The sequence below is a fragment of the Pieris napi genome, chromosome 16 (genome assembly GCF_905475465.1).
Source record: "Pieris napi chromosome 16, ilPieNapi1.2, whole genome shotgun sequence".
Taxonomy (NCBI): domain Eukaryota; kingdom Metazoa; phylum Arthropoda; class Insecta; order Lepidoptera; family Pieridae; genus Pieris; species Pieris napi.
The window spans coordinates 258,566-271,988 of record NC_062249.1 but is presented as its reverse complement, the minus strand read 5'-3'; the positions used below and the strand labels follow the sequence as shown (position 1 = coordinate 271,988).

The 13,423-nt window shown below is 43.5% G+C and overlaps 1 protein-coding gene across 1 annotated transcript in view; it reads right to left on the bottom strand.

Moving 5' to 3' along the window:
* Positions 1-13,423, bottom strand: part of LOC125057232 (low-density lipoprotein receptor-related protein 2) — a 92,112-nt gene that overhangs the window by 10,551 nt on the left and 68,138 nt on the right. The window contains exons 3-18 of the mRNA XM_047660795.1: positions 11,562-11,693; positions 8,583-8,694; positions 7,780-7,946; positions 6,692-6,946; positions 6,286-6,462; positions 5,900-6,123; positions 5,468-5,746; positions 3,775-5,380; positions 3,168-3,427; positions 2,938-3,090; positions 2,714-2,864; positions 2,196-2,382; positions 2,010-2,113; positions 689-1,870; positions 508-612; positions 75-420 (exon numbers count right to left, since the gene is read on the bottom strand). Of these exons, the coding sequence (XP_047516751.1) occupies positions 75-420; positions 508-612; positions 689-1,870; positions 2,010-2,113; positions 2,196-2,382; positions 2,714-2,864; positions 2,938-3,090; positions 3,168-3,427; positions 3,775-5,380; positions 5,468-5,746; positions 5,900-6,123; positions 6,286-6,462; positions 6,692-6,946; positions 7,780-7,946; positions 8,583-8,694; positions 11,562-11,693 (5,440 nt within the window). The remainder of the gene's footprint in view (positions 1-74; positions 421-507; positions 613-688; positions 1,871-2,009; positions 2,114-2,195; positions 2,383-2,713; positions 2,865-2,937; positions 3,091-3,167; positions 3,428-3,774; positions 5,381-5,467; positions 5,747-5,899; positions 6,124-6,285; positions 6,463-6,691; positions 6,947-7,779; positions 7,947-8,582; positions 8,695-11,561; positions 11,694-13,423) is intronic.

Genomic DNA, 13,423 nt, shown 5'->3' with positions numbered 1-13,423 from the left:
AAAAGTTAAAAATTTGAGTTATCACTTCGATCTTTAGTGTTGAGAGTATACTTTTGCAAGTGACAGCTGCTCACCCTTCTGTTGGATCCAGACAGATATCCTTAGGTTTGGCGATCGAGTTCCTGCTGCCGTCGTTCGCGAAGACAATAGTTCTGTACTTGACTTTGCCATCGACTCTGATGAGTTCAATATTACTGGCGACTCTGTTAGCCATGTACAGGTTCCGTCCCAGCCAGTCGAATGCTATGGAGGACGGAGCCCCCACGACGCCACTGTCCTGCCCGAGGAACTCCGCCTTGCTTCCCCCACCGTACGGCATGTTGTACACCGTGCAGTTTTCGTCATCCTCGCCATCTCCCGATATTGATTGAAGCCAGTACAACATGTGGCCTTGGCGATCGTAGTCCAGCTGAACACCGCCTGAGGACATTGTTAGGTTTTTTTGGATCTACATTTTACTACTAAATTAATTAATATTTCGAAGTTATATGAGTAGTTATTACTTACCTTGGATTCCGACAACGGGAGGTAATTGACCCGCTCTTCCCGAGCCGTCGGTCGACAGATCGATGATCTGAGATCCTTTCAGTACCATTAAGTACGGAGTTTCTTCTGCAAAAAGTAAGTCAATCATAATAGTCCATAACATAAAACAGGAGTATCTGACAAGTATGCGAACAACAATTACCCTCTGTACATTTTCCATCAGGCAAAAGCTTGAAGCCGGGCCTGCACATGCAGGTGTAGCTGCCGGCACCCTTGGGGCTGAGCAGGCAGATGTGCTGGCACGAGTCGGGCTTGCAGGGCGACGCGTACTGGGGCTGCAGTGAGGGGTGATGTACGTGGATGGACAGCGGCTGAGAGATCAGGTGAGAGACCACCGTCTGGTTGGTTCCCTTGAACTTGTGAGCCGATAGCACGCGGTTCAGCTGTCGATCCGTCCAGTACAGCGTATCCTCGAACAGCGTCAGCGAGTGGGGATGCAGCAGATAGTGGCTTCCCGCAAGCACCTGCTGCCGGCCGGAGCCGTTGTAGTAGCAAAAGTCGATAAAGTCCAGTTTAGAGTCCGCGAAGTACACTCTCTGCGTGGCCGTGTCCAGAGTTAATCCGTTTGGCCAGTAAATTTTAGTGGTTATTATGGCCGTGCGTTGCGTCCCGTCCATTCCGACTCTTTCGATGCGCGGGTTCTCTCCCCAGTCGGTCCAGAACAGCCACCTCGCGTCGGGCGCGGGGTCCAGACACATGCCTCTGGGCTGAGTGATGTTCGCGCTGACGAGAGCGGTCCGGGAGCTGCCGTCCTCCTTGGCGACCTCGATGGTGTTCAGTTTGCTATCGAGCCAGTATACGTTTCCCCCGACCCAGTCGTAAGCCAAGCCCTCGACTAGATCCAAGCCCGTGGATATGAGAATTTGGGGCTCGCTGCCCCGGTCCAACCTCGAGATGGTCTTCAGTTTCATGTCCGACCAGAATATGGTGCCGGTGTGCATATTGGAGGCGGTCGCGACGACGTTTTCCACGTTGATCGGCACTCGTTCCAGACCCTGCTCGTTGAGGTCGGCCACGAGGATGGAGTGTCTGTTGGAGATGATGAGGAAGGCGCTGGAGTGGTTGTTCGCTTTGCAGGAGTGCTTGTCGGCCGCGAGCTGGTACCCGTCGATGCAGCTACAGAAGTAAGAGCGCTTGGTGTTGAAGCAGACCTGCGAGCAGAGACCGGCCGGCTGGCACTCGTCGATGTCGCGGCACGTGAAGCCGTCCGCCTCCAGCTCTTCCCCGCTGGGGCACAGGCACAGGGGACCCGACGGAGTCTGCTTGCACTCGTTGGAACAGAGCCCGTTGCGGTGCTGACATTCGCTCAAGTCACATCCCTCACCTGTCGAACGTGTGCAGAGTTAGAAGGAACTTTTCCGTCACTGCTTACCACAGTTGTATTTCTTTTAATGTTATTTCGAAAATTGTTAATAAGTAAGTTTTGTTAATTTGTTAAATAATATTTCTTTCTTTCGACGTACCTTCGTCGGCGCCATTGGGACAATCCATATTGCCATCGCACACTTGCGTAATGTTGACACAACGGTCGGTGACACCGGGGCATTGCCACTGGTTGGATGGGCACCTGGAAATAATAAATAAACAGTCGTCTGGAAAATAATAAAACAACTAAACCGCTTTTGAATCGAACAGTTAAGTGAATATACCGGAACGGGGGAGGCTTGCAGGCGTGCTCCAGGCCTTCGTCGGAGTTGTCCCCGCAGTCGTCTCGTCCGTCACAGACGTAAGAGCGGAAGACGCAACGCCCGTTGCCGCAGCGGAAGTGGCCCGAGGGACAGGACATGGAGCCGCACGCCGCCGGTTCGTCCGATAGGTCCTCGCAGTCCGGGGTGCCTGAAAATATGCCAGTCACGTCAGACATACAAAAAACATATGTAGAGGTTTCATATTATTATCATGTAACGCGACACGCTCGCATTCGTTATATTTACAGTGTATAAATGGTTAATTGTATTACTACTTTTAAGAGAATTGGGGTTTATGTATACCACACATTTTGTATAGCGACAGTGTGTAGCGTACAATTGGTAGCGCCGGTTCTTCCCGCGCGCAATAAAATATTAACTACTGAATATGTTTAATTTCCTACACACTCCTCGACTAGGTGGCTGCACACGTGAACACCTAAACATATTTAGAGATGTCATTACGAAGTGTCACTCACCGTCGCAGTACCACGTGTGCGGAATACAGATGCCGGAGGTGCGGCACTGGAACTGCTTGTCGGGCGCACACTGGTGCGGTGCCAGAGAAGGGCAGCCGGCCTCGTCCGAGCCGTCGTTGCAGTCCGGGATGCCGTCGCACTTGTACGCCTCCTGCGAGATACGTTCTGTTTGTTTGAATAGAAGTTCACTCGGAATAGAGACAGCTTCAAGTCATTCCGTTCACCTGCACGCACTGCTTGAGGTCGGCGCACTTGAACTGCGACGCGAGGCAAGAGACGGGCGGGCAGTCGGCCTCGTCCTGTTTGTCGAAGCAGTCGTCGTCTCCGTCGCACACCCACGACGAGGGGATGCAGTGCCCCGTGCGGGGACACGTGAACTGAGGACGGAATGGTTGAATTCGAAGAACCGTTTTACTTAAACATGTTTAACTCTCTCTCTGTTTTAATCTCTCACCTGGAAATAAGCACACGTCTTCTCGGCGCAGTGCGACCCTTCATCCGAACCGTCTCCGCAATCGTTCTCCGAGTCACACTTCCAGGTGTTCGGCACGCACCGGCCGTTGTCGCACTGGAACTGCGAGGCGCTGCAGGTCACGTTGACGCATCCGGTCTCGTCCGAGAAGTCTCCGCAGTCGTTCTCGGAGTCGCATTTAAACGTCGCCGGAATGCATCGGCCCGATTTGCACATGAATTCCGACGCGTTGCACGTCGATTCTAAACGAGTGGAAATCACTTTAAAAGACTGTTCGGGGTTGGGATCAATTACAAGGATATTAAAAGCGATAATTATTAATTATTTAAACTGCAATGGACTAAACTAGTGGGGTGAGATGAGATTGGGATTATAGTCGCACCCGATACGACTTCTGAATGCAAACTAAATCAAGTGAATATAATAAAATATAATGAAAATAAATACACTAGCAAATCGTATTGTATGGTGTCGTTGACATTGAAATACCTGTACGGTTGTAAACCGTACAATGACATTTACCCCTGAACTTCAAAATGTAGCAGCGTAATAGCTCCAGAACCAATACAAGAGAAAAGTGATTACTCACTCGTACAATTTTGTTCTTCATCACTGTTATCCAGACAGTCATCGTCTCCATCGCACACCCAGCTTTTTGGGATGCAGCGTTGATTGTTGCAGGTGAAGTCCCAGGTGTTGGGGCAGGCCTGCAAGGGGGGTTCGGCGGCAGGGTCGGCGATGCACCGAGTGCCGTCGACGGCTAACTTTTCCCCGTAGGGGCACCCGCATTTCACCGTCAGCAGCTCCGTAGCATTTCGCGGAACCGCAAAACAAAACTTCTGGCAGTTCCCGTTGTTCACGGAGCACGGTTGGTTCGGGTCTATCCTTTGCACCTGGCGACTGTACACTTTCACTCCGTACAGCCTGTTCGTCTGCGGCTCCCGAACCATAATGTCTTCCTGCTCGCCCGTCAGCTTGTGCAGACGCACGATGGCGTCCAGCCGCCAGTCCGTTATGTACATGAACTCCTTGTAGATGACTATGGAGAAGGGATGCCTGATCAGTCTAGAGTTGACGGTCTTGACGTCCGTGCCGTCCAGTTTGGCGTGTTGCACGTGGTCGAGCAGCGCGTCGCACCAGTACACGCGGTCGGCGTCGAAGTCGATGGACAGGCCGTTGGGCCAGCCGAGCGTCACGTTCTCGAACACCAGCAGTCCACTGCCGTCCGTGTTAGCTCTGCTGATGTTGGCGGGACGATCCCACTCCGAGAAGAAAATGAAGCCTTTGTTGGGATGTACCACTATAGCCCGCGGTCTTTTCAGATCTTTGAGAAGCGTTCTCTTGTATGCGATGTTTCTGGTGGATAAGACGTTTAGAGTGCCCTTTCTGGAATCGATGTAGTACAGGTTCTTCGACGCCCAATCGACGGCGAGACCCTCGACGCCTTCGTTGTGCGAAGCCAGCACGATCTCCTTGGTGGTTCCGTTCCTGTGGACTCTGTATATGACGTCTTGCAAGACGTCCGAGTAGTAGATGTACTCGTCTCTCGAATCGAAGTCCAAGCCGACGAACCGGGCGCGTCGCGAGACCACGGGCAGGATGGCGTCGTTGAAGCCCTCGATGACGGGATACAAGACTTTGCCCTTTATGAATCTCTGCTGCGAGTACATGAGGAACTCGTCGACGATGTCGCAGTTCTTTAGGTCGGTCTCGAGGCTGTAGCCGACGTTGCAGGCGCAGCGGTAGCCGAGGCCACCGTTCAGCAGGGCGGTGACGATGCACATGTGGGCGCAGCCGCCGTTGTTGTTGCCGCACGGATTGTTGACCGAGGTCTGCTTCAGCGAGTGCACCACGGTGAGCGCCTTGGGCTCGCGGATGTCTTTGATCTTGTACACGCTCTCGATGGAGGAAGAGCCGAGGTATTTGCTGACCGCGCTGACGCCCTGCTTCGTGGTGTCGGACCAGAACACTTTGTCCTCGAAGAGCGCGAGGCGCGCCGGGCTGGGCACCTGTTGGCCTCGCAGGACCAGGAAGCGATTGGCGCCCTCGTAGTCCACGGTCTCGATGTAGTCCAGGAGCGAATCGCACCAGAACACGCGGCGGGCGATAATGTCGACCGCGATGCCTGACGCCTTGTACGTGGCTTCGGAGACCAGAGAGCGGACGTGGGTGCCATCCATGTTGGCGCGAATTATCTGCAAGTTTAAAGGTGAAACACATATTAAATAGATTTTTACATTTTAGATATAATATAGAGCAGTTCGGATGTCACAATGAAGTACCTGACTGCTATCCGCGACGAACATTAACCCTAGCGTAGGATCGAGCGCAATGTCCGCAGGACTGGTGAGGTTAGATCCCAATACCACCGCGTGCCAACGGCCATCCAGCTCGAACACGTCCACCTTCTGGCCGACAGCATCAGCTACGTACAGTTTGTCTCCGACCCAGTCGACGGCCAGTGCCACAGGCGCCCATGACCCCGCTACGCTGATGTCTCCTCCCACGTAGCTGCCCACGCCCGCCGGACCCGCCCCTCCGCTCAGATGCTGAGCGTGAATCTAGAACAGAGCCAAAGTCATACATTTTTGTGTCTGTTTAGCTGATCATTTCGCTTTGGTAAGAAGATGTTTTGTCAAGACTTGAACTCCAATTTAAGCGTATGAAATTAAAAGTAGAATACGATCCTGACATGTCTTATTAAAAGTACACACCTTTCGTGTTTTAAGATCGGACCAGAAGAGCAAGTTCCTTCTGTAGTGGTAATCGAGTCCGGCTGCGGAAGATGCGTTGGCGAGAGTTGTGGGAATGCGTTTGTCCAAGTCCAGGCGCAGGAGACCCTTCTCGTGAGCCAACACTAGAGTTGGGGTCTCGGCGTTCGCCTTGCAGCTGCTGCCGTCTGTCAACGTGTATCCGGGGGCACAGCCACATTTGTATGCTGGAATCGGAGACACGTATTTTAGGAAAACTGGTAATTTAACTATTGTACAAAATGTATAAATAATATTAATATATTTAATATTAATAATTCTCTGTGACTCTATTAATAGTCATAAATTGCTTGAGTTAAAAATAAATGAATTGTCAATATGATGCTTACATCCAGGTGTATTAACACAGAGCTGATGGCAGGGTCCCCATTCTTGGCACTCGTCCCGGTCCACACACGATCGACCATCGGGAGCCAAAGTCAGTCCTTCGCCGCATGCGCATGCGCCGCCCAAAGGGGACGCCACACATGTCGATTCGCAACCGAGGGCCGGACATGATGACGTTGCTGGAGTAATTATATTAGATTTAGTACAAAACAAGTATTATTAGAAATGTAACCCATTATATAGTAAACGATTTGGTGAACAGTCTGCCATGAAGTGTTTCCACATTCACATTGATTATTAAAAGAAGAATTTCTAACAAAACAGCGATCATCTGTAGAAGCTTACTATTCATACTAGTTTTATGAATAAGCTAATTGTAAAATAGGCAAATCATCACAGATAACTTACAACAGGCCGCTTCTTCATCAGCGTTATCCTCACAATCCTTCTTTCCGTCACATAGCTGAGCTCGCGCTATACATTTGTGGGTCCCGGCGGGTCCTCCCCGGGGACACAGGTACTTATTGTCGGGACACGAAATCGCCGTGCAGTTGGCCTCGTCCGACCCGTCCGCACAATCGCGGAACCCATCGCAGTGGTAAGTCGCCGGAATACATAGGGCGTTGCTACAACGGAACTGCCCTATGTGACAGGGCGGGAAACCTGCGGCACACGTGTTAAGTCTCAGTACAAAGGTTTTTTCTTATTTTCATAGTAAGTATGCGAAAATAAATTACAATTTAGCGTAATATTAAAATTAGAATATGTTATATTAGAATATTGGTTTTAAAAGATATTCAATATTAACGTCAACAAGTATTTTAAATTTTTTAAATCCATTTTAAAAAATCTTCTCCATTTTCATGTTTTATCAGATATTCATTAACAACAGTATAAAGTAATTAGATAGGTTCAAAACCAACCTAGGAGTTCAGGCACCTCTCATTCGAATTCTTTGAATAACAGCCCTGCGATTCTGTAATTCACTTCACGAACTCACACAGCGGTTTTCGCATCGGCGGTCGCTCTCAAATCAGTCGTGAAGCAGTCATTTTATGATTTGGCATTCTGAAAAGGTGGGAGCTTGTAGTTTATTGTTTATCAGAATGCCAAATCATAAAATGACTGCTTCACGACTGATTTGAGAGCGACCGCCGATGCAAAAACCGCTGTGTGAGTTCGTGAAGTGAGTTACAGAATCGTAGGGCAGAATAAACACTACTTATTCAGAGCTTGATATATTCGGTTGTGAGCAAATCAATTTAAATAAAAACATTGTTAAGTACCTATCTGATACCTAATCCGCTATTTACCAGTACTTTGCTTTGCTTATTACTAGTTAGTAAAATTGGAAGTTTTTGTTGTTTTTATTATTATTATTTTTTTGTAACATTTATGTTTACCATAACTCATGTATTTTAGAATAGATAGCTTGCAACTTATACTTATACATTATATATGTTTTGAACTTTAATAAATAAATAGATAGTGCTTACTGCAATCAGCCTCATCCGAGTTGTCTCCACAGTCATCTTTATGGTCACATTTAGCACTGGCGTCCACACATTTATCTCCAGCGGAGCACCGGAACTGGTCAAGTCGGCAGCTGAGCGGGCTGCCCGGACAATCCTCTTCATCTTTGCCCGTTCTACAGTCTAAATATCTGTCAAACCAATTTATCATGTTTAAACTATAGAGAATCGGTACTATTTACAAAAAAAGCTAGCGGTTATCTACTACTGTATATGACTGCAAGCTATTAATAATACATATACAGTGAAACCTGGTTAAGTGAGACATCAAGGGACCTGCAATGTCGTTTCACTTATAGAGGTATTCCACTTACCCAGTGTCTCAGATATACAGGTATAAATAAATATCTGTCTCATTTACAGAGGTCAAATATGCTTTGGTCACCAATTGATGACATTTCAAAATAACTGTGCAAAGTTTCTAGACCCATGTTAGCAAACACTGTTCAAGTTCAGGATATTCTGATAAACGTACACGTTTTAGTTTTCCTTGTCCTTCAGAACATTGTGATTCAATTTTATGTTTACTCTGAATTATACTGCAAAGAGTAGATTTTGGCACAAACTTCTTCGCGTGTCTTCCCACTTTCATAAACGGATATTAACTTCAGTTTTTCACGTAATGATAACGATTGTAGCTTTCGTATTGGCATGTATTAAAATTAATGTTAGCGTTACAGCTTCAAAAATCTCACAATGTCAAAACAGAAACGTACGAAATGTGCAAGTAACCAAACAAACCAACGTAAAAATTAAATTTAATTTACCCGTCACATTTCTTTTCTTTCGGTATACATGGTCCCTGTGTTGTGGAAATCTTCCCATATCCAGAGTTTTGCATTCCACATTGAAAGTCATCTACTTGGCATTTCCGATAAGCTGAAGAAGAAAAAGATGAAAAGGCACATTAATAATTATCCTGCTTTAGTTTGCTAACGTTTAATTCATGCTTTGATCGCCAACATCAAACTATACTCTTAAACGAGGGTTCGGAACCTCTTTGCTCTTTTAACATTAAATAACCACATCATAAACTTCAGGAGACCGCAAACTTATTAAGGCATACACAATGAAATTTCCGTTGTGTAAAGTGTATAACATATGCTTTGACAGAATTTGTAAAGAGCAATCATTTTTGTAAAAATTCCAACGTAAAAAGAGTATTAGACGACACAAAGGCGAAACGACGCTCGACTATAAACAGCGCAGTCTTGAAGCACTCGAGCCTTGAAAAAGAGGTTTACATAACTATATGAAAATCTTATTATCTGGGAAGTCTTTCAAAAAGTCTCTTAAAGGCGAGGTCGGTGACGATGTTTAGGACATGCCGCGCTGAGTAATGGCTTTCCAATTATCCGGTAAAGATAGTCTGTTTACATATTATGTTAAATATAAGGTTTATTTTGTTATAAATATTAGAACTATGCAGAAAGTTGAGATAAAAATAGATACAAGACATGAATAAAACCAAATTGGACGCAGAAATCAAGGTAGTTTATTAGAATCAATTAAGTTAAGTGGCGAGCGGCATGACACAGAAAGTTATTCAGAGTTGAAGCTGCGAGCTCGAGAGATGAACTCATCTAATCTCGTTCAAACATTTTAAGGCGAACGCTGATATTTCCATTGTAACTTCTCTCACATTTATTTAATATAACCAAAGTGGCGTACACGTGTATACACCGCAATCATCAATTTAAAATGTGTGACATCAAAAGATTTGTTTCTTTACACAAGGCTGACTTATTGTAATTTATACAATATATTTAATTAGGGTAAACTTGTTATGCTTTTAGGATAATATAAGTTATGTATCGATTAATTATTAATTAATTTAATTTGTTATTTAGAAGTGCACAATGATTTGGCTGGTAATAAAATGCAATAAACATATGACAATAAGGTTTGATAGCAGATAGAATGGCAGCGCACGGCCCGTTCACCAAATAGTACAATCTTTCTTTGAATAATATGAATTGTCTTATAGCACATGCACAACACTTGAGCAGCGAGTGTGCGCTCAGCTTGAAGTGGTCCCAGTCCCGAGAGCTTCCGTTTCCGGGTCAGTAACGTCACACTGTCTACTATGACGTCACGAGTTTTTCTTACACGACATCTTTTCCTTAATTGCTTTAGCCTTTAAATTTCTCCCATTCTTAGTTAAAAAAAGATGATAAAACGCATGTTAAAACATCATATGAAATATTACTTCCAATATTCTATCTGTTTATTAGCGCGATGATAACTGACGATAGTTTGCGAACAAGTATAATGAAAGTGAGCATATAACTTCACGTTTAAAGTGCTAAAAAGTTTCCTATTTTTAAACAGTTTATAACAAGAACAAGTGGAAGAATACAATGATTGCAGTCTATTAAAACTTTGTGGACAATCGGAGTTGCTCGGAAGTGCGCATTGTTTTGTTTCACTGTGAAAAATTGTTCTTTTTTAGGAGAAAAACACTTTTCATCTTAAAGGGGCGTTAGAAACATCAAAGCATCTTTTTAAAGAATTTAGGACAAAAATTTAATGGGGAACATAAAATTAGGATTATGACAGTTCTTGAAACAAATAAAATAACAAAATACCTTAGTCTTGAAAAAGTCTACCCCAGTTCAAACTAGATTATATAAACTATGCGAACAAACAAATAAATTAGCTTACAACAAAACTAATTAATTAGATGTCAGCGTATGAGAATGTAAAAAGTCAATTTCCAGGCAATTAAAAGTTGTAGGGGAGTCGGTTGATGACAGCCGTCGGGCGTGGGCTGTCAGCTGCAGCCCAGCCTACACCCAACAGCCCTTTTCAAGCCTTTAACTTACACTTCTCTACGCAATACAATGTGTATAACTCACAGCAAATATAACTTTGTATAGTCATGTTGAAGAAGATTGAAAGCGATATTACATATACCAATGGTTATTCGTATATAAGTATATTGTGGGAAGTTAAATGGTATGGTTAAATTAGGCCTCATCAAAAGTAAAGAGGAGCATTGAGAGTAGCGAAACTCTCTCTGGGCGCGTTCCAAATGAAACAAAGTTTTCGTTGAAAATAAGCAAACAGAGTTATTTGCGAATCACACATTGAATATACTTTTACTACACCGACGACTTTCATAGTGTTTGAGATTTCCATTTCCGTGAATTATGTTTAGATTTGATTGACACGATAGGCTGATCACTTGTTAGCTATTAAATAATATCATTGTATCAGAAACAGATATGGAGTATACCGTTATATTTTACAGATTTAAAACCAGTTGAACTATTATTAAAATTAATAAAAAATTATTCCGCATATGATATTTTACTGTTTTTCGAAATATATATGTTTTATTTTATAATTTTTGATGAGAGTGATCCATAATATTTTACCTCTGCCGATCGTCACATTTGATTCGCTTGGGTTATGCCAGACGCATTTTTAATTTTTCGCCCTTAATTTTATAATTTCTTAGTGAGTTTTTGTGTGTATTTTAAACCATTCTTATCCTTACGACTAAATATTCTATGCCTTTTTAAAGTTAATCGAAGCAAGGTTACTCAGGGCTTATACTTTAAAATAAACTTTTGTATCGACGGCCACCGAACGGTAATTTGTGTTTACTGAAAAAGTTTACAGTAAACGAAAGTGACCCGTCACGGTCGCGTCGGTAGCTGAAGCGCAAGAAAAAGCAAAGAGAAAGGTTTCAATAGTGTGCAAATTTTAATTATCAATTAAATTAGATAAGAGATACTCACTGCAATCGGCTTCGTCGGTGCCATCTACACAGTCAACATGCATATCACAACGGTAGTGTGGCGGGATGCAATATGTCTTATTCCACACATACTGCCCACATGTCAGCTGACCAGCCTCGCATTCTGGGGCCTCTGAAAGTAAAAACAAAATATCAATCAATTGTCACAAAAAGTGTCTTTGACAAAAAAACTGCGCAAAGTGAATGTAGAGGAGTCCTTGATTGCAGCCATTGTATTGTTTAAAAGGCAATATTGATTTCAGCTAATTTTATACTATTCAGATAAGAAACAAATTGGAAAATATTATAATTGAAGCTCAAAGTACCTAACCTAGTAAACTACATATTTATTTATATATTACGTATTCCTACAGCTAACATAAACATAGCCAAAGATGGAATACACATTACATATATACAAACAAGAAAAATGATAAAATACGTAATTCGGCTGTGCTGTGTGACGGTTTGAAAGTGTGGGTATGTACGCGAGGGTGTGTATGGTGGGTGTGCTCATTGTATCTATTTTATTGATATTGTTTATTATATAATGTATAAATCAGATAGTTTAAATAAAACTTAGTAAACAGACTTAACGCGAATGTATTAATATACATAACTCGACGTTTCGCGTCGTTAAAGAAGTTTTAATTAATCGTGTAGTACTCGCAATTCGCTAAACCACTACATCAATATATTCACTGTTAATTTTTAAGTTTGGTTAGTTTTCTATTTAAAGTTTGTTTTAATCCATTATACGTATACATTGTAACGGACAGAACCTTTCCAATAAAAAAAACAATATAAATAATGGTAGTCATTCATTGGTGTAATTATTCCGACATTGCAACCCGACTCGATAAATATTCACAACACACAGGAGGGATCAATCCTCCCCGTCATTAGGACAAAGGTTGCTCGACCTGCAATCAGTGTCGATCATCAATCACGCGAGGGCTCCCCTCCGCGGGGCCCCGGTCTATTCCAAGGGCCCTGCAGGTGTGTAGGGTCCTTATCAGCGCTGTGATTGAATTCACGCTCGACGGGTTAAATGATTGGATCGGTTTATTGTTTAATCGCTCAATGCCCTTTATCGTGTTCAAATTAATTGCTTTTAAACATCGATCTGCTAAACAATCGCCGATCAAACGGTTGTAGATAAATGTTCAAGTACGCTCGGCCCACCTCTCACCTCGCCGCCGCACCCGCTCAGTCGTTTCAATTGTTTCGCGAGTTGAAACATACAACGGAGTTTATTCTATAAATTGTGTGTAAAATAATGTCGAAAATCTTAACAAACATATTCTTAATGCGAGTTGCATACAAATATAGCGAATCTTGCAAGAAGTCCTATGTTACTATAGGTTATGTATAACGTATATCTGTAATAAAATCTATAGATTCTAGACGCTGTACACGTGACTGAAGGCCAGACCATTAACCAAACTTAAATCTGTGTTGACGTGAAAAAGCGCGCGAAAAATGTCAAGTTGTCATCTGTCACGTGCAACAATGGCTTGTGAATAAGGGCGCTTATTCACGAATTTTTAGGGATTTACATTTCGGAGGACATCTGTGGAGCGTTGTCCGAGGCAAGTAAATGAAATATGAGGCTATTAGTTTAAAAGCTGTCGGAACTGTACGATGTTGGTATTAATGGCAAATAATTATGAACAAAAGTTAGTTTTAAGTGCACGACAAGTGTGCACATTAAGCGATCTTGTTTTAGATTAAATACTAAAACTAGCAAATTATTATATATTCCTTTAAAACTTCTTCTTTCGTGTTCTTTTTTCTATTCAAGATTTTACTGTAATTAAATTTACTAATAATACAATGATATTTTTTCGTCATTTTTTTATA